This window comes from Ochotona curzoniae, unplaced genomic scaffold (assembly GCF_017591425.1).
Source record: "Ochotona curzoniae isolate NIBS_2020 unplaced genomic scaffold, NIBS_Ocur_1.0 contig_3498, whole genome shotgun sequence".
Lineage (NCBI taxonomy): Eukaryota > Metazoa > Chordata > Mammalia > Lagomorpha > Ochotonidae > Ochotona > Ochotona curzoniae.
The window spans coordinates 26,818,315-26,845,715 of NW_024465885.1; the positions used below are offsets into that span (position 1 = coordinate 26,818,315).

The following is a 27,401-nucleotide window of genomic DNA, read 5'->3' on the forward strand; positions in this document are numbered from 1 at the left end:
CTTGTTATTTGTCTAGCTATCTTTCTGTCTGCCCCCTCAAATGTTATATATATAAATACAATTTAAAATTGTCTTGCAATAACTACAAAGCAGTTACAGTAGGTAGATTTTTTTTTTTTAAATGTCATTATAGCAGGACTAGCATAGTAGCCTAGCGGCTAAAGTCCTTGCCTTGCACGCACCAAAATCCCATATGGGCACCGGTTCTAATTCTGGCAGCCCTGCTTTGCCTCCAGCTCCCAGCTTGTAGCCTAGGAAGGCAATCAAGGACAGTCCAAAGCCTTGGGACCCTGCACCCGAGTGGGAGACCCGGAGGAGGCTTCTGGCTCCTAGCTTCAGATTGGCTCTGGCCATTGTGGCCACTTGTGGAGTGAAGATCTTCCTCTCTGTCTCTCTTCTCTCTATATCTGACTTTCCAATAAATATAAAAAAGCTTTTTTAAAAAAAATATAATTATAACTACATGAAAACAATGTTCAGATGATGAAAGATGAAATATAATTGGTTTTAGGAACATTAGGTCATCAAATGCCCAACAATAAAAAATTAAGACATTTGTTAGAAAATATTTGGAGTATATGAGACCATTAAACTGAAACTGAAACAATTTTATCATAAATATAACATTCCATATTCTTGGTACTCTAAGAATAATCAGCATGCAGTAATGGTGTCTCATGTAATGGTTATTTTATCTTTTCTTTGGACCATCTCCTCTATTTTTTGTGGTTTTTGAATATTGCCTGCTATGAAAAATTGAATTTTACTTCTTTTTTTCCACCTTATTATAGCACTTATGACCCCTCAGGTCAGTTCTGACTAGTTTTAGCACCAGACAAATGTTTCTAAATTTTTTCAATCAATTCTTCCAGAGGAACTGCCTCTAGACAAATTCAATCTCTGGTTGATAGCTATTTTCAAAATAATTTATAAGTTCTCCCATAATCCCTGACAAGTTTAAGGATGTCCTACAGTTCTCATGTCTTTAGGGAAAGTAAGGCAAATGTTTCCTAACAGAGTCACATCACTACATCTCTGGTAATTATAATGGCATGGATAATGACATTAAATCCTTTTCATTTCCTTTAGAAGACAGTCTACACTGCAATAATATAGGCTCTCTCTCTCTCTTTCCATTTCTCTTTCTCTCTCCCTCTTGCTTTTTTTTTTAAATGAATTCCAAGGTAAGCAGTTTTTACAGAAAAATACCAAAGTGTTTTTCTTTAAATAGAAGAGTTGTACGTGTGGGCTTTCAATGGCAATGTTCAGCGACCACTAATTTCATATCTCACCAGGCAAAGCTGTACTTTATTCATTACAGAGTGGAGCCCACTTGGAGATTCTGTTGGATGACAGCATGGAATCTAGGAGCAAACTGATACTTGCCTGAGCGCTGCAGGATAGACATTTACATGCACACTTTGCATAGTTTTATTTTCACTAGTCAATTCCTTTAATGAATTATGGGATTTCTCCTAGTTTGGTCATGCAGCACTTCAAGCTGGTTTGTATCCACAGGGAGAATTACCAGAGATTATGTGGTACTCAGGATGATTGAAGAGAAAGGCCTGCACTTTAGTACATATTCATAAAGCAAAACACTCACTCTCAAAATGTAATGGAAATCATAACACAGCTCTTTCTATCCTAGCATTCCCCTTGCACAGTGGCATAGTCATTCCCAAAGAGCAGCAGATTTCTTTAGAAATTTGTAAATCATTGGATGCTAAACTTGGGTGGAAGAGATCTTATCATATCATGTGCTGAACCAGAGGATTAACGAATGAGCAAAGATATTTAAGAACCACAATAATGTCTAACTCTACCACTTACTAATTCTGTTGCTTTAACTAATTGCACTCTGATTTCCATACAATTTCCCATAAAATTAGAATACCAGTACTACGTACCTTGTAATAAACTAAATAATCATGAACATTAAATGAATAAACGCCAGGAAATCGCTTAGTACAAAAAACAGCAGGAAAACCCACAATAATCTCTGTTCCTAAAAAAATACAATTCTTGTGTGTCTGTGTGCTTGTGTGTAAGTAAGGGGAAGGAAGACACATACATGTACAAAAACATATAACAGATAAATAGTCCTTGCATCTGCAATTAAACCTCCAAAGACTGCAGTCTGAAAATTTAAGAAGTGAAAAGTAACTATTTCTGCACTGTATTTTTTACTATTGAATATCTGATGCTGTATCTTGCAGGTAACAGCAACTTGCACTATTCCAAAAGCAGTGATACATTTCAGAGGGAAGCAATATCTCAACAGAATTTGAAAAAATAATAATAAATTTGATATATATTTTTCTGAAAGTCAATACCCTACACATTTCTGGTACAAGAAAGTGAATTGTATCAGAAAATGTTTTGCCTTCACAATTGAATTGCTTCATTAGAAAGAAAAGAAATTCTGAGTTCTCATTGCCTATTATAAGAAATGAGGAATTGTCTACATATTTTCTTAGAAGACTTAGTATGTAAAAAGAGTTAAAATCAAAAGAAGAGCTGGCTAAACAGAAACTTGTAACTTAAAGGGGAGTATTACCAAAGACAGTCAGCTCCGCTGGATCACTGTCCCTTTCGCCCACCATATTGGTACCAACACAGGTATACATTCCCGCATCGCTTTTCCTGGTGTTGGAGATCATCAGCTTGCCACCACGTATCTGTTAGATGAAGCAAAAAGAAAAAAGGAGAAGAGAGATAATCAGACATGGAAATGAAAGGTCACTAGTAAATGACTTTGAATATACAGCATACATTTTTTTTTCCAAAGAAAACAACTGAGTATCCAAGACACAAAACTTTCCCACTGACTGGCATGCCACTGTTCTAAAATTCACCATGAACATAAGTCTCCAGACTCTGCTGTTGGAGGACTCTCCCTGACAGAAGTCTTCCTTACTCTCTCCTGGTTTGAATCTTGTTACTCTTCCCACTAAATCCCAAGAATTTTTCCTCACATTGAGATTGCACTGAAGCAATGGTTATTATCATTTGTCTTCAGAAGGAAACAACGGATACCTATTTTGGATAATATAATGAAACCCTGATGATTTAGAGAGATTCAGCTAGTTTACAAATTTGCAAATTGTTGTATAAGCTGGAATCTGGTATGCAGGAATAATCCTAACAGTATTTACCTCCTGTGGATCATACATTTTACTTGTGATTATGATTGTTTTATTTGTATTGAAGTGACAAATTTTGCTAAGGAGAGCTGGATGGGTAAAAAATAAATAATGAGTATGAGATATTACAAATCTTTTGTGCCTAAAAAAAGGCTCCAGCAGGAAGCACTCACCGACACAGTAATTTGATGAGATAAAATTAAACTGTTCATTTACTAAAGATCACATATGAGTTAGACTTGGAATAAGCATGTCTTCATTCATACTTTGCTTTCCAGCATTTTTTCTCTTGGTTTAATTCATCAATCTGTATACAGACTTAGTGTTCTTAAAGAGATGTAAGAAATTCTGGTTGTTTCACTTTTTAAATTAAATTTATTTCATTTTTCTTGATACAGTTCCATAAGCTCTGAATTTCCCTTCCTTCTTCCCTGCTACCTACATTTCCATCACTCCCCCCACTGATTTCCTCTATATTATTAAAATAATAGAGTCCTTCATACTCAGTTATGAAGCCATCATTCTGCTATTTAAGTGTATCCTGACATTGTAGATATAGGCAATGGTAGAGAGTCCAGCATCCTATCATCAAGATATATTTAACAGTTTCATTGAGAGTCCATCTTTGATTTGAAAGTAGAGATGCATACTACATTGTATGTTCATCTGGATCTGGCTGTCTATTTATTTATTTTGCTGCAGGTAGAAGGCTGAGGCAATAGGAGTGAGAAAATTCAACAGGAGGGGATGGAGAGCTTGGATATCCAACTGTTACAAGTTAACACAAAACTCTCAAACATATGCATGCTTTTAAACATGTGTCAGAGAGCTTTATGTTAGTGGTTGAGGGGACACAGGTAGAGACTGATTGCATTACTGGACTTCAGAGATGGTCTAGTGGATAGGAGGATATCACTCAGGGAAAGCCCACAGAGAATTGTTCATGTTAGGGTGTAGACTATTACTGGAATTTAACTTCTGTCTAGCCACAGATTCTCTCTGCACCACTCTGAGGCTGCTCCTCTACATCCACCATGACTAGCATGCATCAGACACTGCGTTATGGGGCTGCTTGATGCTGAACTATAACCTCCAAAGGTGTGCTGAAATAAGACTTTCATTTCCCGAGAATATCCTTTGGGGTGTTAGAGTAATGAGGGCAGACTAATCACTGAGCTCAGCCAGAACTGTGAGGGTCTAGGATCATGTGACTCAAAATACAATTTTACACAGGCCATTGGAGAACGGAAAGCCTCACACACCAACCATGATGGTTGAGAGCAGAACCATCAGCTTCCCTCATTATTATACACTAAAGAAGACAGTGGCTGTAGTTCAAAAGATCTTAGACTGGCCCAAGAAAACGTAAATGACATAGAGATGAACTAAAGATCCTTGAACGCTAATCATTCAGGTTACTTTAGATAATTGAAAAGGTAGTATATATAGATCTTCAGAGTGTGAGCCAAGCCAGAAATAGGAAAAAAATGTTTTGGGTCTCTTGTGCAGCCTGTCTGGTTTGTATTATGTTGCAATCATAAGGTGCACATAAGGAAAATCCTTATTATAATAAATGCATTTCAAAACATAATGCCACCCAGAGTATATGAATGTTTCATTAAAATGGTATATTTATTCAGCTAAATGGGATCTTTTAAACAAAGCGCATTCAATCTTATTTATTATATTTAATATAAAATACACCACTAAATAACAGTGGGAGGTATCAGATTCCATTTCACTGAACTGGTTCGCACAAACTTCATAAACCAATAATGGGAAGATCAAAAAAACCAAAATGCCATTCCTCTGCTCTACCAATTTACCAGGCTCTGTGTTTTATTTTGAGTCACAATGAACCTGGTCATCAATTTCCTTTGAAAATGAAATATTTTTCTATATGAGCAAAACTGCAGAATCAGCCAGTCATTTAAATTTTATTGTAGAGCTATTAAATTTACTTTCCAATTAATTCAGAGATAAAATTGTGCTGCCAGAGTATTATTTAGTTGGAAAATCTAGAAGAAGTATTTGAAATGCTCATCTTAAATTATTTCCTCCCATAGCTTTGAAATAGAACAAAATGAGATGTTTTAATAAAGATGGCTTATGGTCATCATTTGTACTTTCACACTTGAAGCCTTCATAATCAATACAAATCTTTGCAGTTCTTGAAGAAAACTAAAGTACAACCAAGATACACCTACATATTCATATCGGGAAATCAACATACCCTACACCCTGATTTATAAATATTTCAATTTTGAGAATTTATTCCAAAGTTCATGCTTCTAAGCTTTTTCATTACAGTGTACATTGTCACTAGTAGTTATAAAATTAATGAATCAAAGAATAAAAATTCCATGTAGGCATGAAATTCAAACTTTCTAGGCCATTACTTCAATTTAACTCACACTTATTCTCTCTTCTTTATCATCGATCCGAATTTTGTCTTTTTTCCAGTAGATGGTAGGCTCTGGATGACCCCGAGGAGGCTGGCACTCCAGGATTGCAGGCTCCCCTGCGGCCACCACAACATCTGTGGGGTTTTGCCGGAAGTCATCTCGCAATACTGAAAAGAAATATCATCATTGTAGTACATGACATCTCCATTTCAGTCACTTCAACTATGTGTTGCAAAATAAAAATTTTAATACACCTTACAGTATATTAAAAATTGCCTGGATGCTGTTTGAGAAGACAGCCACACCCATAAAATGCTCAAGAAGCTTTCTATATTCTCTTAGTGGGGATCTTCCTGACTATATGGTCATGTACCCTAAAGTCCAGTTAAAATATGTTAGTCTGCGCAAAATATCATAAGAAATATTTATGACTCAGACTCTAATTTTACAAAAAGAAAAGCAAGGTACATAGTTATTTGCATATTACTCTTTTTTCCAAAATTATGAGCATATCATAAGATGTTCACCAAGACTAGAATTAAAAGATAAGTGTATTTGGGTACAAAATCTTTTGAAATGCATGTACATTTTTTTCATGAACTTTTTAATGATCCTTCACCTGCATGGCTTCAAATTTTCTTTGCACCAAGATAAACATACTTTAATTCCATGTCCATGAAATTTTTGAAGTACTTAGTATGTAAGTATATTAAAAAATTATTGAAATATGGAGTAAGAGCTCATGTAGACATGTACATGGCTTGGAGATTATTTGTGCATGTCAGTCTATGAGGGGGAATGGGACAAAGACTCACTGAGAAAGGCCTTTCTGACATGAATGTGAACACAGACAAGGCCCACGCAGTACTGATTACACTGCAGAAGATGCACTCGTTTTTACCATTCCAGTGCACTTACACCCACATCCACAGAGCAATGTTTTCATTGTCTCACCATCTCCACCTGCCAAGTGACATCTGGGCAGCGTGACTTTCAGAGAACCACTTTCCCTGATAGCAATTTTTTCCACTCTCACTCTCCTTTCCTTTCATTAAGGAGAACAGCAGGTTGGACCTCCACCATAACCTCCAAAAATCTGGCATGCCTAGCTCTCCAAATGTCACCTATCCATCACTAAGTGCTCTTCTGCTGTTGACAAGATGAAAAGTCTAGGGGACTGACTTGGCCCCCTCACACTGCAAATGCTGGATACACGACATATGCGACTATATCTATAAGAGAGCCAGTCTATATGCTTCAGATCAGCTAATACTCCCCGTGCCTTCACTATCTGCACTTTTCCCACTGCCATCACTTTACTTATTCTTGGACACCTCAACAGAGACATTTGGGGCCAAAGTAGATAAGAACATAAGTTGTGCTTAAGCACACACACACACACACACACACACACACACACACACACACACTCTCTCTCTCTCTCTCTGCAAAAATCTAGTGGACTGTGTAATTAAAAGAAATGTTTAGGAGCAGATATTTAGCCTAGTGTGTCAGATGCTCATGTCTAGGGAATTCCTGAGCTCAGTTCTCAGCTTTGGCTGTTGATTCTGACTTCCTAGGACTATAGACCAGGGGAAACAACGGAGACACTTTAAGTAATTTTGGTCCTGCCACCCGCATGAGATTTCTGCATTAAATTCCTGGCTCCCAGCTTTGGCCCTGGTCCAGGCTAGCCAAAGAAGGCATTTGGGGAGTGAATTCAGTGCTATTTCTGTTTCTCTGCTTCACAGATAATAATAATAATAATAATAATAATAATAAAAGCAGCTGATTTTGATGCAAAAAATGCTGAAATCTCCATTTGGATTTTGCATAATTTGCATTTCCATGAACTTTTTGAAGTGTGTGTGTGTGTGTGTGTTGAGAGAAGCTGTCTGAAATCAACTACACTAGCCTCTGAAGTAAATCATGTGCTGCAAATGGGGATTAGGTCAAGCCAACTACTTTTGCTATCCTGTAATGAGCCCTACTGCAACTCTTCGCTTCTTTGTGCTGCCACAGCCCAAGGTTAATTGTCATTCTCCTAATAAACAACAAGAAAAAAAATCCTTTTCCTGAAAATAGTTCCAGAGAGACAACTGCACAACGCTTAGGGCTTTTCTTTCTTTGTGCCTTGCAACACATCCTTTATAACACGGCTTTCCATCTTAATGAAGTCATGGCCCTTTGCGAGATTAGAGAACTTGTCTCCAATTGAAAGAGCAGTGAGAAAGAATTCAGCACAAATTGCTCACTCTTGGCTTATAAGCTGATTAATTTAGTGCTTTCCCTGCGAAGGAAATGTGCTTCATTTTAGCACTGTGAACTGTACGTTTTTGTCCCCTTGTCTAACTGGCAAGAAAGGTGTGATTTATATGAATAAAAATTTGCTTCTGAAGCCTGTACGGGAACTTTGCATTTAAATGTGACATTCTTACAAGGGGTTAACCCTGTGGTTCCCACTTGCAGGTAAATCCTCCAGGGAGAGCAAGCTGGTAACTTATTTCTATTCTAAATACAGAACAGCTGCCTATTTATGCAATGTTGAGAAGTGTAAAAATATGGTAACAGGGTGATGGGCACCCCCACAATATCCGGTAGTGGCAATGAATGGTGTTTTGGCAGGCACTCAATCTGTTCCAAAACGGCACATCTGGCCAGTTGAAAGGCCTTCTCCAAAACTGGTCTCCAAACAAATGACAAGGCAATAAGCTTCAGCTCAAATGGCCGTTAAAGACCATCGCTAATCACCCAGAAATGCAGTGTTAGACCAATTTACAACGATTCAAATTTTATAAAAAGGCCCTTTGACATGGAGGACAAAGAAAAAAAGAAAAATATCAAAACAAACTATAAGGACTGCTACTCTTGAACAGTATAACATGTGTTTATGGCATTCACACAAAAAAAGAAAATGACTCCAATTTGCAAATGAAGCCAAGAAATCTAACATCAACTGTAATTTTAGGCTTTCAGACTATTCACTTGGAGAGTGGGGTGAGATAATGGTATAATTGGTACTGTACCCTCTTCAACTTGTAATATGCTCTTTGCGGTTTATGTAGTACTCAGTTAATTTATCTGTGGTTAGTGTTAGCATTTCTGTTACCTTTTTTTGGTTTTCAGAATAATAAAATAGGCTCCCTCGCTCTCTCTCTCTCTCTCACTTTATGGAGAAAGCCATTCTTTTCAGCAGGTTTTAACGTAGTGTTAGGAAAGTTCAGTATATGGAATCTTTGAACTTGAGGGCCAGGTTCTCTGGCATTCTCAATCCCCTCATCTCTTTCCCCTTTTTCCTCCCGCTGTGGTTTGAATATTAATTGAGTATGTTCCCAAGGGTTCAGGCATTGCAAGATTGGCTTTCAGTGTGGTGATGTTAAGAAGTGGTGAAGCCTCCAGGAGGTGACATGGCACCTAACGGGAGATCATTCCATCACTGAGGGCACAGCACTTGAAAAGGGATGAAGTACTTTTCATGGAACTCTAGCTGATTCTCCAGAGAAAAGTTATTTCAAAGGAGCTTGACAGATCTCCCGGCAGCCTCCTGTGTCATCATGTGACATCTTGCTCTTGCACCACTCCTGTTGCGATGTCCTTATTTTAAAGTATTCCCTGTAGTCCCCCTAAAGCTGAATTCAGGCTGCTTGTGTGTGAAGAGTCAGAGAGGATAGTAGACAAGCTCGGGTTTTCTGGTCCCCAAGTTTTTTTTTTAATATAAAAATTGCATTCTCTCCTGTATGTTTCAATAAAGCAGCCTAAAATCTCTGGGCCACGGTCAAGGAGATGGAGTATGAATGACCAGTTTATCATTAGAGAGGGACTGCGGCAGTTAGCCTGCTACACCTTTCTGAGGTCTTTGTCTCAGAGCAACGTGCTATGGAAGACATCACCTCTCCTTTCTCTTTGGAGACACTGCCTTGACGTGAGGTTTTAAAAGGTACAACCACCCCCTACACAAGAGTCTTTCCTCCTTTGGAGCTCCCTCCCACCGTTAGGGTGGGAGTCACTTTCCTTCTTTTGAAAGAAGTCTAGCTTTAAATTAGAGTTTTTCGGCATGAGAGTTCTTTCCTGTGATGCAAAGATTGAGGTTGCTGCCATAGTTTTGCCTCCAGCGTCCTATAACTTGTGAGACTTTCAACATCCAAAACGCTGAACACACTGTGCCTCATTCTCTCTAAACACAACACACACACACACACACACACACACACACACACACACACACACACACACATGCACACGCAAGTCATACAGCCTGAAGTCAGCCACAGGGAGTTTATGACAGAGGATATACAACACATTGCCCAGCCTTGGACATTTTATTATAGCAATGGAACATTGACTAATATTTCTCCAGCCAATTAGGGGATTTTTCTTAAGTTCCTGTCTAAGGGATGAATCCTAGTGAAAATTAGCTCAAATAAGACTAAGTTTGAAGCCACAGCTAGAGCCCAGATGAAATTTTACCACTCTGGTTTTGCCTTTCCATAAGGTAGATTCATCTGTCCTAAACACACACACACACACACACACACGCTATCCTTTCTCTAAAACTGCCTGCAGGCCCCAGTTTCCATGCTCTTGAATAGCATACTTAAGCTTGAACCATCTATCTGGCTGTTGTTTGGTTTTCTTGAGACCACAGATTATACCACCCTCCAATATATTTATTTTGGCAAATTGCCAGAGAGCGAGCTATTTCCAGAAAACTGAAGACAGAGATAATTCCTGAAAGGCTACTCTTATACAAATAAAATTCGCATCAATCTACATTAGCACAGGAAAAATTCAGTGTCACAGGAAGAAAGAGATTAGAGGACACACCTGGCCCACAGAAGGGCTCTCCAAGGCTTCTAGGAATTCTGTGGGTTAGTGCTTGAGAGATTTTAGATGCAAACCCAGACAGCAATTTTGAATTCCCCATTCAGTCTTTCACAGGTGGCCTCCTTTTCCCAGAAGCCCAAGCTCCTCGCCTTTGTTTGGCTTTGTGTAAGCTTTACATCTTCAGTCCATCTTGCATTTGCATACCTGGGATTTGGCTGCTGTGTTTCCACATGCTACCAGTTTTGTTATTTTTCCAATGTTAAACTTAAGTCACTTTATTTGATAGACACAGCTCACTTTAGGGGGAAACGAGTACATTTAAAAATCCACTGCAGTTTCATGCTTTTGTGTGACTAGCTGACTTTTCTGGACTTACATGCAAGTTTGTGGCTCTTTGCTTCTGGTAACTTCCCTATTGCTGGCTTTATAACCTCAAAGTAGTCGAGCCTAAGATGGCTGAAAAGTTCTCTTTTTCCTGCAACAGCAAACTGAAAACTTATTCTTAAGGAAAAAAAAATGTATTTTTCTTTCTATTTTAAATTATAACAAAGGATATACATGTTCTAATATGTGTACTGACATTCGGGTCTACAATTTTGAAAGTCATGTATCCGTCCACAAAGAAACACAGTTATTTCATTTTATTTGTCGATTCCCATTTTGCGCTAATCAGTCATTTTTTCCTTGGATAGTGCTTTGTGTTGTAGTACATGAAGAAGAGAAGTGTCCACCAACAGTGAAAGAGTCACATGTGACAAATGGAAATAAAATAATCATTTCCATGCCTAATGGAGTCCCAATGAAGCCCTATGCTGGAATCAATAATTGCATTTCTCAAGTTTTCAAGAATGGTTCCAACATACACATCACTGCAAGTGCTTGTAGCATAGCAACATGTATGTTAACAATTTTAGAATACACATTTCAAATGTCCATGCTGGAAAAAACAAAAGATACCTCAAAGGCTAAAACTCTAATATTCACTAGTATAAATGAGCACAATTGAGGAATCACCTAGTTGGTCATAATTAAAGCTGGATTAATCTCACACACTTCATACATGCACATGCACTTCAGGGTGTTATTCTGATGGATCAGAAGATAATGAGTGTTAATAAAACAGGTTTATATGAATAACATTGCTTGGGTGTGGATGTTGTTTGCTTGTAAACGTTCAACTATTGGATGCCTAGTCCTCACCATTAACAAAGAGACCTGGTGGACGTTTAAAAGGGGGAACCAAGCAGAGAGTCCTTAGTCCTTATGGGTGTAGCACATGAAGAGACTGTGGGACTCCATCCTTTTTCTTTCTGTTGGTGATTTGTTCTCTTCTTTACCACCATTTCCAAACAAAGCCATCATCAGAGTTTGTACAATTCAGTTTCAACTTCTGGTCACCAAACTTTGATGGATTAGTAAATCCATTTCCTTTATAAAACATCTTATCTCAGGAACTTCATGGTAATGATACAAAGCAGAACATCAGAAAACGATATTTGAAAAATGAATTCATTGAGCACTACACTATGCTAACTAGTTCTGAACTAGTTAAGAAGAATGAAAGCAGAATGAGACGACAGCGCCTGTGGTTGGCTCTCTCTGTAAGGCCTTCCTGTGATCATTCTCTTCTTTGCTTCCTCATGAAATCCTCTTCTCTTTAGCATAAGCTGTACTTAGTGCTTGGCTGCTCACAAATAGAATACTTCAAAATGATAGGATGTCATTTCTGATATGTGGTTGTATAAGATTGTGACTTTCAGCTTATTAGCATGCTCCTTGGCACTCCTCCCACTCTCTGCTTCATGTACTTTCTCTGAATATATGATACCAGGTTGCACAATGAAGAAGTCCACTTGATAATCATCTAAATGCAGGTTCCTAGCAACAAACATCAAGAAGCTATGTTTCTCAGTCCAACAAACCAATACTTGATGACCCAGAATCATTAATGAACTTTGTGGTTTTGGTAATAGGCAATTAGGAGACCCTAAAAAAATATGCTGCGTGATTGATGATTTTGCTTTGATCTTCACACCCTCACAATTCAAAATTCTGTCACACAACAAGCCTGCTCTGATCCTATCTTCAATCAGTGTTACACAGGATTTTTTTACATAAGTTGATGCAAATTATTACTCAGACATTTCTGTATTAAAGGATATTAGCAATAACAAAGAGGTGAGACTGTCTAATTAACAAACTTCTGAAAGATACATTCCTGGGCAATAGCATGCACATGCATTAAAGTGTCCTTACTTGAAAAATAATCCCTAAAGCTAAGATTGATAAAGAGACTCATACATAACATTGGGTAAAGAAAATAGGAGATTGATGGTGAGAAAAGTATTCCAAGGGGAAATTATAATGAAAAGCATGACAGCAGTATGAAATCACAGACAACAAAGCAACACAGAACAAAGTCTTTGTTGGGCAGGATGTCGATCTCTCTATGTGCATCCAAATATGGAAGCTGTGTGTCACAGAGACATGAGCCCAGCGGAGAGAAAACTGTGACCCAGCCCAAGCAGACGCTGAGCTGCTGCACATTTTAGTTTATTAATACAAACCTTCAGTAGTTATGATACCTAGAAAAACATTCAGGAGCTTTTAATCATGCATATATGAAAAATATGAAGAGGTTTCTGGAAAAAGGAATTAAAACACGTCTACTTTGGTGCAAATGTAAAAAATGTATTTAATTGTCTGAGTGGCAGAGAGAGCAAAGACAGAGAAAGAGAGAGAGAATTTCCATCCACTAGTTCTGTTCACAATGTCCACCGTAGCAAATACCAGAGGCCAGGACCTCCATCATTAACTCTCTCATGTGGATGGCAAGAACTCAAGTTTTTGGAAAACCAGGTACCACTTCCAAGAACTTTAGCATGAGACTGGATGAGAAGCATGCAGTAACCAGTACTCAAATCAGGCACTCACACTTAGGAAAAGGTGTCTCAAGTGGTAGCTTAACTTGGAACACCACAAAGTCCACACCACAAAACACAAACAAAATTTAAAAACATGCATATTTTTTCATTGAATGCATTTTTCATTAAGTTTTTAAAATCCATGATGGGTGAGTCATAAAATTAGGTAATTCATAAAAACATATAATTCATAACATTATGCATTCATTTTCAATGAAAATTTAAAGATCAAATGTGTTTTTTAGATCCTTTATCACACACACAAATAGTTTTACCTCTACTTTGAAAATAACTTTCATATAATAACATGAAATCTGATAAGCACACACATTATGTTCAAACACATATCATGGATGTGTAATGGAGTATTTCAAGGTTGTTTATTGTGTTAGGTCAGTTCAGGGTTTGAACTCAGTGTGTCTGACACTAGAATCTACATACAGCTATCATACAGCACTGAGGTAAAGCATTATCTGCTTCCATTGAGACCCTTTCCACTGCTCAGCTTCAGGATATGTTCTATTTTCATTGAATTAGTATGACAATATTCTGTTTGACACCCCTTCTGATCTATTTTCTAAACACTCCAGTTTAACTAAAATGAATTTGCTGAAACACAAATATGATATTTTCAATTTCCTCTTCACAATTTCTTTTACCAACTCTTTGGGTAAAATTCTTTCTCTAAAATGATTTCAAATGTGTTTTGAGTCAGGTCCCTACTTATTGCTCAAGATTCATCACATATATCTGTACCATGCTTATCTTTAGACATGAAAAACTAACTACACTACACACTCACAATAAATGGTCTTTTGCCTGCAAATATTTTCCAGGTCACTCTTAGTTCTTACACTTCTGCTATTTGATTCTTAAGCAAGCGAAGAAAATTTAAAACGTTTTCAGAAAAATGAAACTAAAATATAAGCCTATTTTGGACACCAAGCAAAAGGCTCACGGACTTGACATTAAAGATGGAATCTACTATTTTGAAAATCACTGAACATCTACCACTGGGCTTATATACATAGTGATTCTATGCATGTTCTTGAGCATTTTCAATTATTTTTTGCAGTTGCACTTCATACTGCTCCTTTGCTGTAAGCGTCAGACTCACTCACTTGAAAATTCTTTCTGTATATTCTTAATGCTGAAAGACTCTCCAAACATCTACTTTGAAGGACATAAAAGATTTAATCAACTACAGTTAGTATCCATGGTGGAGTGGGTCCAGAACCCTCTGCTTGTTATAAAATCCATGGATACTTAAGTCTCTTTTATATAAATTGTACAGTATTTGCACATAATCAATACATAGCTACTAAAAAGGCATTAAATAATGTCTGGATTAGTTAAAGCATATACTGCAATGTAAATACTATGAAAATATTTGCTAAACCACAAGATTTTAAGCATAGGAGAAACATTTGTAAATGTTCAGTATAGACTTGATTCTCACAAAAAAATATTATATGAATAATCTAATCAGCGGATGTAGAACCAATACAGGAAGCTGCAGTCCCATTGATTGAACCAATGAGATTTCTTTTCAATAGACATATTTCAATCCTTTCTGATTATCAAATCGTGGTCACACTATTTTCAATTGATTTACAAATACACTTTATAAAGAGCAATTTACAATAGTTGTATTTAACAGAGGGACTATCTCTAAAAGACAAGCTGGATAGTTCAAGAAGGTAAGAAATCTATCACTCAAGCATGCCAAAGATTTATGTTCAATCAGCCAAATGATAACACAACTTATACTGCTTCACAGTGAACACTAAAATAGACCTAAGGAAGAAAACAGCAACGTCTGCCTTCATAACTGTACACAATATTTCCCTAACATTCCCAAGAGCACCGCCATTATCATCACTCATCTCCAGGGGAAAGGACCAGGTGGAATCCCAACCAGCAAGAAGCTCATAACGCCCACTACCTCTGAGAGCCCAACACTTTACACTCCTGGACTCACTAGCGATTATCGTCATCTTTTCTCTGAGTCTGTAGGAAACTCCACATTCATGAGGAAACTGAGATTATGAGCCTTGGAGAAGGGGCTGGAAAAAGTGCGGTTCTTGATAACATGGCAAAGCATGTCAAATCCAAAGACTGCTAATACTGGGCTTTCCATTTGCGTTCCCTTTCACAATAATGCCAGTTTAAATTAAGGCTCCCTGCTGACATGGCATAATAATTTTGTATTCCTCTGAACTTTTATTGACTAAAACATTGAAAACATTATAAAGAAGGGGGTCATCATTCCTAAGAAACCGCTTTATTATGTTTGGTACAATCAAACAAAATATGGTCAGAATGCAGAGGTCAGCCATGAGCCAAAGAGACAATAAAATTGGATATTTGGCGAACAAACCTTAAGCAGTTTCTTCTGCACAGAAGGGGAATGGGAAAGAAAGAACTCAGTAGGGAGACATCCTGCTACTGCTGTGCAAGCTGACACTCTGGCACCCTGCAGCCTGCTGACAATTCCGAAATGAGACGCTATCACCCCCGCCCAACCTTCACCCAGACCCCCTGTACAAGCAAATTCACTCAGCAAATGATCCAGATAAACCAGTGGTATGAATTGGAGCATGCTGAATAAACAACAATGCCCTGTGACTTGTTCATTTTCAAGTCATAGCATTTTGTAAAGCCTCGTATTCTGCAGGGAATAGAACACACAAACACACAATTCACACAAGAGAAATGGCCAGCTCTGAGTTTCTCAGCCAAGTCTTTATTCTTGAGTCCTTTTTTTAGCTCTGTTCTGTCCTCACCCACAGTATAATTTGAAGTCCTGCTAAGAGTGCCAAGTCTTCCTTCATGTTTTCCGCTAATGTTTAAAACTCGTTGAAGGAGTCTTAGAAATTGCATGGAAACATTGTGCTCTCTGTAATTTGTATCCGTAACCTCTGTAATGCATATGTTCTCCTTGAGGACCAAGTGTTGAGATCACTCATAAACTCTTGGATCACATGTGGCACTGAAAACTGGTGACATCTGACCAAGGCAGGCTCCAGGCCTGTCTCTGGCAATCATTTCCTTTGCTTTGCAGTGAAGGAGCCAGCAGTTGGCAAACCTTCAACGCTTGGAAGTCCTATTTTTGGCAAAATCTAGCAGCTGATAGTTGACAGAGATCTGCAGAACCTATCTGTTAGCTTATACGGAATTTGTGGGTTGAGGCTAATTAATGTTTAATCCGCTCCTCTTTTTTTCTCCCTTAAAGAGATATTGTCCACAAAATTGCTCATGTGGGATCAATAAATCTATAATCAGAGAGATCAAAGGAAAGGCAGCAAGTTAGAAGACTGTGCCCACATGTAGGATGATGGAGAGGATGGTGTGCAGAACCATGACTATTAAACTAAACATGTTCAAAGTCATGCCTTCCTCAACTACACAGAAACATTCTGGCTTCCATGCTCCCTGAAGTGCTCTGTTCTGTTCTCTAAGCAGCTGCCTTCTGTCAGTTGCCCACTTAGTATTAACTCCATCGTTAGTTACAGCATTGTCCATAACTCTGGACACTGGAATTTGTAACACATTTAATTGACAATTAAAAGTTACAGAGTCTACCTTCCTTAACAAAGTGACTCAGGATGCACATTAAGAGAAAGTGTCAGATCGTTTGAGCTTTATAATACTGTCTCCCACTATCTTTACACTTGGTTCTGCAAGGCAAATAAATAAATAATAAGCAAGTACACACACTTTATAGGATTTACATTCAGGGGAGGATTACAAATAGCCATCTGTCTGCTTGCAGTTTTTCAATCTGGTTTGAGTCCCATGAGCCTCAAGTTTTCAGCCAAAGCAGTTAAGCTGCTGGGTACTGGGAAGACTTGTTACAGATGCTCCATAAAAGGCCTATATTGCCCACGTCTTCCTATTATTGGGCAATCCTCCATCCTCCCCTCACTTAACTCTTACCATTTCACTAGAAGGAGACAACATTTGAGAGCATGGAATATGATAATATAGATACATGCATATATACATATTTATTCAACGTATTTCTTTATATGCTTACTTTCTTGCTTTTTATTTTTGAATTACAACTATACACTTTTATGAGGCACCATAAGTTTTTTGTATATGTAGAAAATATATATTCTATATTCCATATATATTTCTATGTATATAGAAAATATATAGAAAATATATGTTTATATATATGTGTGTTTTGTCATGTTCAAGTACAGATACTTATCTACATCTCACTTAAAATATAAATAAATATATGTTTATATTCAAATATGATTTATTGCTGCCTGTCAATTTGCATATAGAAAATGAAGAGAGTGCTTTCAATTAAATATTAATGTGCTGTTTTGCTTCAGATTCTCACAGATGATCAGTCTCCTCCCACCTTGTTGATTCCTACAGAAAGCCTGAGCTTTGCTGGGGCTCGCATCTCACCCAGTTTACAGGGGCAAAGGACTCAGCAGCTTTCAGCAGTCTTTCCAGCCTCCCCTCGATATCAGTACATTAGTGTTCTAATATTTCTCTACCATGGTGTATTCTGATGTGCATGGTCAACATGAATTATAATGCCAAATAACTGCCAGATGTCATGAGTTACAAACTCAATAGTTTAAGGATTATTACACATTAGGGCACCCAACAGAGCAAGAGAGTCCTGGAATTTACGTGTCATTTGTTACCTCTTGGCAAGGTCTCGAAATAATCTCACCCCTGCTGATGAGATGAAGATTGGGAGGAGAAGGTATTCAAGGTCAAACTTCCTTTTGAAGAACCTTAGTTGGTTCAACCCTACTGTGTCTTTATCTTTTACTCCCCGTCTGTAACTTGACAGATCTCTCAAGGAAAGACACATAGATAACATGGGATCTCTATGCTTTCTACCAGATTCTGCTCAGTTCTGACAACATATTTGAAACCATATCCAGTGAAGATTCAATTTAGTGAGACACCTGAGTTCCATCATAATCCACATACTCAAAAATGGCCAGAATGTGATACATTTTCTTCTTTCATACAAGAACACAAACCAAATACAAAACTATCTGTTGCTATATTTGCTATTCAAAACAAAACTAATTTTCCCTATGCCTTGTGGACTCTTCAGACTTACTCATCCAGTATTAAGATTTGCATATGTCTGCATCACATAACATACACATTGCTTTGTGCTGTCATGAATTTTGCTGAAATGGATATAATTTGACATCCTATATTCTTTAAGAAATGTTCTACTTGATTACTAGATGACAAGAAGCTTGAAATGTTTCCCAATACAGAAGGTAGCATATTTATTTTAAATTGGCTGATTAAAAAGAAACTCTATCTCCTCTCTGCTCCATCCAAAAGCCTCAGGAATTTTCTTTCTTTTCCCACCAAATGAATTCTAAACACAGCAGTTAACATTCAGCAATCTCATTACATATCAAACATAAATCTTCAAAAGCATCACCATGTTTTGACAGGTAGGCAGGAGAATGGGAAGCAAGGAGCATGCCCAAGCACTTTTATGAATGCAAATATCCTAAAGACTAAAACTTAAATTATTCCAGAAAACTCATATGGACAGCTATCAGGAAGCAAGCTCAAATGTCGTTGCTTATGAAAAATGCAACTTTTTGTATTCCTGATGCTAACTCCACTTCTGCAGCCTCCCCATATTCTCTATGAATTGATTTCAAACAGTAAGTTATGGATTTTGAAAAGATGTATGTAATACTGAGTTTTATCACAAAATACAATCCTGTGTTTTCCCCCAAAACATTGAAACACTTAAAATCTCAGGAATAATTTAATCAGACCATCTTATTCTATGTGAAACGAAAAATAATTCTTCCCTTCCTCTGATACACACTGAAATCAAATCTGTCTACACATAGGGTATCGGCTCAGCAACAAGGAAATAAATAAACCTGCTGATTGTGTATCTATTTACATTTTATTCCTGCGCTTACTTGAAATCCATAGCCTGAGAGTTAACACTTTCAGTGTAAAAATGCTCCACTTTAATAAATGATTAAATAATAATAATAAAAGCAACCACATAATCATTTCTTTGCTGCTTTTTGAGTAATTTACCCCACATATGGAGATAAAAATCTTGACAGAAAGAATAGTTTTACCTTCACCTTAAATAGTGTTCAAATTTGAAAATATCAAAAAGGTCATCAAGCCTCCATTATTTTGATATATCTTTGGCAATTCATAAGGCAATCCAATAAAATTCACAAATTTCCTTAATTCATAAATTTAAAAATGTCACACCAAATATTAGCCAGTTGGCCTCTGCTAAAAACCCCTCACAAAGAGTAAGATTGGAAGCTTGTTTTCTTTGTCCTTTTGATGAATAGTCAAATTAGGACTCTTCTAAATATAAGACAGACTGTCTAAAATGTGAACCACAAAAGGAAAACCTTTAGTCTGCAAAGGAAGTAATTTTCAAACTTAGTGGATTCCAAACAGTCTGATGTTATACGTATCTACTGAATAATGTCTAAAACACACATTTCATTCTGCTCTTGACATCTTTTCCTCACATTCTCTTAAAAGGAAGCGCTTTGCTTCAGTGAGTTTGTATGCAATGGTTTTCATATGTCACTGGATGACAGATCAGTGAGACTTTCTCAGTTAGCAGTGTTGGCTAGTAAGCGGGGACTAGAAGAGCTCATATTTTGTATGTCTGTTGGTTTACGTTGTTTTTGAGAGGCAAAAAGAAAGAGTCCACCAGGCACAAAGAGAAACACAGAGCACTCCCATCTACTGGTCCATTTTTGAAATGGCATCCAGGGCCATGGCTAGTCTAAAGCCAGAAATGCGATCCTGGTCTCAATACTGAGTGGCAGCAATTTGCGTGAAGAAAGATGACAAATGTTTGTTCTCGGTGGGCATTATGTATCAAAGGACTTGAATCAACCGCTGTATCCTAAGGTCTACATTGGCAGAGACCTGAAGAGCCAGTACTGGGAACAGAACACAGGCCCTTTGAGTTAGGAGATAGTTGTCTTAAATACTGGGCTAGATGGCTACTCCTGAACTAGAAGATTTCTCACTTCCCTTCCAAACAGCTGGAGGGAAGTTCTTTAATTGCTTCTGAAACCTCCTGAGTCAGTCTTCTGTAGACACAGAGATTAATTTATTGGCCATAAATTTCAGCAAATGTGTACTGCACATTCTGTTCATTCCAGTCTGTTTGACATATCTGGGTGTGAAATGTTTCCATTGGAGTTCCTTCCATTATGCTATAGAGATTTAGGGAAGTAACCACACATTAACTCAAAAGCCACATTTGGATGAAAATATCATGAAGGATCAGACAACAAGTATGTTTTAAAATGCTGTAAGACACAATATAGAGATCCACTGTTTTCAACAAAATTAGAGCTTTATAGATTTAAACTTTAAAACTGCGTGCAATGGTCATTGTGTGTCTTAATTAACTATAGGACGAAAAGCAACATTCTGTAATGTGCTTGAAGGTCCATATGACAAACGCTGGAATGACATTTTTAAAAATCCAACATTAATAAGTGTGCTGGCAGAAATAAAAGCAGTGAGAATTGAGGGGTGAGAGAAAAATTTCACTACATTAAATTTGCATATTTTGACTTTTGAGCCCTGTATATGTACTACTGAGTTACAATATGTATAGTTAACAAGATGGAAACTCAAGGTAGACACAGAAGAAACACTGATTAAGCATGCTTTCAAATTACACTTTCTGTCTCAGCTGGATTCAATAAGCAGTATGATTTCTTACAAGAATTACTCAGTGCAGAGGGACACTGCAGCCATGTTCAGACAAGTGTGTTCTGGGGCTGGGTGAACTGAGCTGGGCTGGACTCCAGCACCAACTGGTGCTCTGGTGGGTATAAGACAGGCAAGGCTAGGTCTCTGCCCCTACCAAACCATGTAGGGTGTGCCTGGGTGTGGACCAGCCTTGGCTGGGCTGAAACATCCAAGAATAAGGACCGGAATGGGTTGAAGGCCAGTCAGGAAAGGTCACTGTTCCTTCCAGGAGAGGAGGTGGGCTAAGTAGGGCTGGCCCATGGACCCACCTGAGATCTGACATTGGGAGAGATTCTAATTGAGGTGCTTGAGAAGCTCCTCTGTCAGGACTCAGTCCCTGCATGTGAGTGCAAGAAACACGATAGGGAGAGGCCCAGACCAGGACAGGGAACAGTACCCACACAGCATACATTTGGCACAGGTCAGGGCAGGCCAGGCTGAACCAGTTCACATCACACTCTGGCAAATCCGAGAACTAGAATACACTCTGGGTCGGATCAGGCTCTGTTGCAACACACATAAGCACACGTTACAGCTGGAACTGGGTGCTGGCTGGGCTGGAATAGGCCATAACCTCCACTGGTATGAGTTGGAATTGGGTGGGGGTGGGGTGCAGGCCAGGCTACAGCACCCTCTGACAAATGCCGAGGAGAAGCGGGCCATGCCAGACTGGGCTGCAGTACCCAAAAAGCATATGTGAGAACCAGGGCAGGCGGGGTCGAGATATGGACAGAGGGAGAAAAGCTAGTAGGGAAAATGTGGTGGACTCCCCTGCTGGACTTCCACTCTTACTGGATAGTGTTAGTTGGGAAGGGGGCAGACCTGACTGAGCAGGGTTACAACACCTGTGGGCCTCATGTGAGCGAGAGCTGGGAAAACCCAGGCTGAGCTGACTGTTCCTAATTGTGCAAGCATAAATTAGAGTAAGTGAGGGTTGGAGGAGCTTTGCTGAAGCATTGGTTGGCAGATACAGGCACTGGGGGCTAATTAGGTCAAGTTAAACTGCAGAATCACCTGCAGAGTACATGATCCTGGAGTGGGAGTGGGCCCAATAGGGAGATAGTGGGCACCTCCCTCTTGGGTTACCACTGCTACTGGAGAGCAGGAAAACCAGTACTGTGGCAGATGTGGCTGGACAGAATAGCACGCACCAGCATGTGTGTGGACTGGGTAGTGTGGCTGGTTGGGTTGAACTAGCCTTCAATACCCATTGATATGTATGAGAGCTGAATGGGATGTGGGACAGACTGTACAAGTCTGCGGTGCATACTGGCAAACACAGAAATCAGCACAGGGTGTGGGCCTGGTAGAGGTTATTGTGGGTTGCTCCAACTAGGCTGCGGCTACCATTGTTTTGTGTCAAAGCTGAGTGTGTAGTGGGCAGGATCAGGCAGGACTACAACACCCCTTGGTTCATGTGGAAGACAGGGCTGGAAACAGAAATGACCCAGCAACTGCAACCACTAGCATGTGCATAAGCTGGTTTGGGTGACAGACTGTACTGGACCCTGTGCAGGCATGTACACACAAGAATCATGTCTGGGATCACCTCAGATGAAGTTTCCTGTGGGATCCCCCCAACTAAACTGCTGATCTCAGGAACCCCATGAAGAGAACAGATTCCATGGTCTGACCATTGTGTGCATGTGTTAAAGCTGAGCCTCCTCAGAGGCTCAGACAGAGCAGTGGACAGCATATCCAAATGTACATGGAGAATATGAGAGTCCATAGGAACTTGTAAAGGGCACCTGGTACCACAACAGGGGGCAGAGGATAAAACAAATCAATCATCTACCCCAGCCATTTGTTGGCAGTGAAAATCTGGGCCAACAGAGACTCTAAGGTAGACTGTCAGTCAGTGGTTTCTGAAAAGATTTCATTGTGCTTTGAGTGGCAAGATTGGCACCAATTCAGAACTGCTGAACTATCAGAACCACTTGAGCAGTGCCCTTGGAGCATCCCCCACATTGGAGACATGGGATGGGGTAGGGGGCTGGGTGGGGCCTCTCCCTGTATCTCCCCGCTTCCCCAGATGCAGAAAAAAAAAAAAAAAGAATATGAAAACAATGATCTTACCCACTTTCTTGTAGCCCTTGACCCTTTGTAAAACATTCATTGATATACAAAGCAATGTTGTAGAATAACATAGTTTTTTAGTATCAATTTAGTAAGCCAGATCTGATCTTAAGTGTGTAAAACAGATACAAAAGTGGATATGACAAACTTTTGCCCTCAAAGGAGCTTCGCTGTTTCTCTCCACAGGGACTTGGGTCAACAGTGGGAGAAGCAGGTGTGCCGACCATGCTCTACGTGAAAGAAGCACGTCGTCAGATTTACTGTCAACATACGTGTTGTCAGAACCAAACGTGACTTATTTACAAACAGTGGTCAATTTCTCTCAAATTATCATTCACAAGTTAAAAATTATCTGCTTGAAACAAATGAATCAAAAATCACAAATAATCCTTCCCCTTAAAAAATGAAAATTAGTTGTCAATTAAAAAACTAAAAATGAATGAAAACTTATTACCCTAGCGATATCTCCATCTCTGAATGGGATTTTCCTTAAAGGAAATATAATAAATAAAAATAGGAAATGCATAACATCATGAAATTAGATTTTATGACTTGATATGCCTTTTCTTTCATATGATAGAAATACATAAAATAACTGTCATTTTTAAAATTTTTTGAAGTGAGACAATAAGACATGCACAGTTTTCCTGTGCCTTTACACATTGTTCTTTGAGGGTTGCAGTTAATGGTATATCCATAACAAGTTTTACATTCTATCTTAAATAATATAATTAAATCTAGATGGACAGTTTTCTACTAGTAAATTCAATTGTGTCTAATTCTTAGGTTTATGATAATGTCAGCTCATTAAAATGTTAGTTAAAATTCATTTCAATACAGAGACGTAGCAGGTTCATTACCGTAATGTAACTTAAAAAAGAGGAATGCTTTATCACCATTTAATTCTTTTTAAGTTGAATACATTTGCATAATAAAAAAATTCACCATATATGTTTAATAGTTTCTAAAATCAAGCAGGTCAATAACTAAAAACACATTTTGTAAAAGTAATTGTTACGATATAGTTTTGGTTGTTGTTTTAATTTCAATTAGGAAGCAATGGTCATAACAAATACTGTTTATTATACAAAACCATTTTCACATAGTACTATAATCTACACTTAATGATTTCTAATGTTTAGGTAGAGAAGAATTTTAATATAATGGTGAGAAACTTGATAAAATGTTATGATTAATTACCTTCACTGGAAAACTGGAAAATGTGCCAATAAATTTTAAGACCAAGGAATCAATTAGAAATAAAAATCATAATGGAAATTAGCTATATATATGGTGCAGTGGCAATTATTTCATAATCTTGTTCCAGAGCTAATCAGCTGAGAATTAATGTGTAGAAATTCTGATAGGACTTTTTTGTGTATTTGCCCCCACCCAATTTGACATGGTGAAATCTATACCATTCATGCACAAAAACAAATCAAATTTAATATTCATTTCTTAATTTGTTATCTGGAGCAGTCTCTTAATTAATGACACACTAGTCATTATTCATCTGTGGCCTTTGCCAGAATATGCTGGTCTGAAAACACAGACAATACCACTCAAAATGTGATGTGTCAGCTACATATGCTAAGGCTCAGGCCTACATCCTTGATGATGACCTAATAATAGATGTCAATCAGTAAACGCAGTGTCCTAGACCTTCAGTACTGCTTTCCCTTGCCAACTTGAAACTGCCATCTACATACAAAAGAATGTTTTAACTTTAACATGAAAAATTATATTCTTGTGGTTTTAAGACAATTCTTCCATTTCTTCAAAATTTTCTATTTTTACCTATGATAGTATCATATATTCATACAAGTTGTTCAAGGAATTATTATTTTTCCTCCTTTTTGTCATACAGCAATATAAAGCACACATACACATACATTCCATCTTGACATTTGGACAAAGTTATCCAAAATCTGTCCATGTTTCTGTCCCTGCACTCCTGCCACGTTACCTGACTCATCACCATACATGGTATGCTGCGGTTGATTCTGAATGATGTTGTCTTTGTCCCTGTTTTTACAGTGTGTTCTCCATGCACCAGTGACCTCCAAACATTACAAACTCATTGTGCAGGAGGTTAAGCATAATTTATTATAATATATTTTACATTTCAGTATAGGTAGAAGACAATAATTGAAATGTTGACTCAAAAAATGACAAATGTTTGAGGTAATGGGTAGTCTAAATATGCTGAATGAATCATTACAGAATGTATACATGTATCAAAAAATCACATTATGCCTCATACATGTTATGTGTCAAATAAATTTTTAAAAATGCAGCTGGACCCAGTGTAGTAACACAGCTGGTTAGCCACCACCTAGGATGCCAGCATCCCATGTGAGTACTGGCACTTGGTGTGATGCCTCAGTTTTCATCCAGCTCCTTGCTACTGGCTTGGGAAAACAACAAAAGATGCCATGAATTCTTGAGCTACTGTCACCCAGATGGAAACTGCTGGCTCCTGTGGCCTAATCCTGGTGCCACTGCAGAACTCTATAGAATAAACCAGCAGATAGAAAATCCTCGCTGGCTCTTTCACTGTGTGCATGTGTGTACATCTTCCCATATTTGCGACTCTGCCTTTCAAATAAAAACCCACATGTGAAAGAGGAGAGGATGGCTTAATTTTTTTTTTTTTAAAATCATTTATTTCTAAATAAAAGTTATACAGAAATAGGAAAGGTCAGGTGCAGTAGTCTACCTTGCACGTTGTCATGATCCCTTAAGGGCGCTGTTTCTAATCCTGGCTACTCCACTTCCCCATCCAGCTCCTTTTTTGTCGCCTGAAAAAGCAATTGAGGATGGTCCAAAGCTTTGGGTCCCTGTACTTGCATAGGAGACCAGGAAGAATCTCCTGGCTCTGGGCTTTGAATTGGCTCAGCTTCAGCCATTGCAGTCACATGGGGTGTCAATTACCTGATGGAAGATCTTCCTCTCTGTCTCTCCTCTTATCTGTATAACTGACTTTCCATTAAAAACAAATAAATCCTTTAAAAAAAAAGAAAGAAATAGGGAGACACAGAATGGGAGGGAGATATTTCATTTACTGATTCACACCTTTGATGGAGGTGACAGGTCTGAGCCAGGCAGAAGCCAGGGCACAGGAGTTCTGTCTGTGTCTCCCATGTAGATAGAAGGGGAGCAAGCACTTGGACCATCTGCTGCTGCTTTCCAAGGGCAATGACAGGGAGCGGGATGAAAACTGAGTAGCCAGAACAAGAATCAGCACCCATATGGGATGGCAATATCGCGGGTGCTTGTATTACTTGCTATGAGACAATGCCGGCACCAAGATAGTTCCTTTTTCAGGCAAGCTCATACATATCACAACCTTCTGATTTGTTGCACTTTGAATATTACATATCACTATATGAAAATATGAGTTGTTCACAACCTGCCACTAATAGAATGGGAGTGAATTCCTCCAAAGCAAGGACCAAGTTACACTTGTATACTGTTCCATCCTTGATCTCTAGCAGGGTATTCTTTGCATATAGTAGGTGCCTAGTAAATATTAATTCAAGGAGTGGATAAATCAAGGCTGAAATTATTTTCCAGTACTAAATTATTTGTGTTTATTACTGTGATTAGAGTAAACAAAGCTTACTATTTTGATCGAATGTATCATTTTTACTCACTAAATTTAGTGACAATTACTTGTCCTTTGTTTTGCTCAAGTACATAATGTGCTGTCAGAAGCACAGCTATGGAATGATCTTCCATAAAATGCCAGTAGTTTCTTATTTTTAAAGTTAAAATGAACAAGAATTTCATATTATTCAAAAGGTCAGAAGAATGTCAAAAACTTATATCGCTGCTTTCCACACTCATAACCTTTTAAATACCATGTTCTGAATATTTACTTTAGAATATCTCAGTGTTGCAGTAGCGTAGGATAAATTAGTGCCTATTAAATTTCAAGACTTTTTGCCAAAAAAAGTCAACGGAAATCTCATAATGACCTGGGGATGCAGGTAGATTTATGAGATAAAGGAGGCATCTAGATCGAACGGCTAATCCAGTTAATAAAATAATTCAGGATTGGAAAACAGATCATTTTCATCTTACATTCTACATTGTAAAAAATATTGTGTTGGAAATTCATGCATGACAGACCTATTTCATGATTCCTCAACTTAATAATCAATGTATATTGATAATATACATGGTAACTATGATCTTCATTGTAATAAGTTATTATATCATGCTGTGAAAAGGTGATTTTCAGAATT

At 38.1% G+C, this 27,401-nt stretch overlaps 1 protein-coding gene across 3 annotated transcripts in view; it reads right to left on the reverse strand.

Annotated features, from left to right (window-relative positions):
* ROBO2 (roundabout guidance receptor 2) overlaps positions 1–27,401 on the reverse strand; it is a 576,432-nt gene that overhangs the window by 157,975 nt on the left and 391,056 nt on the right. For all 3 annotated transcript variants that reach the window (XM_040980633.1, XM_040980632.1, XM_040980631.1), the window contains exons 3-4: positions 5,561–5,718; positions 2,561–2,681 (exon numbers count right to left, since the gene is read on the reverse strand). In XM_040980633.1, the coding sequence (XP_040836567.1) occupies positions 2,561–2,681; positions 5,561–5,718 (279 nt within the window). The remainder of the gene's footprint in view (positions 1–2,560; positions 2,682–5,560; positions 5,719–27,401) is intronic.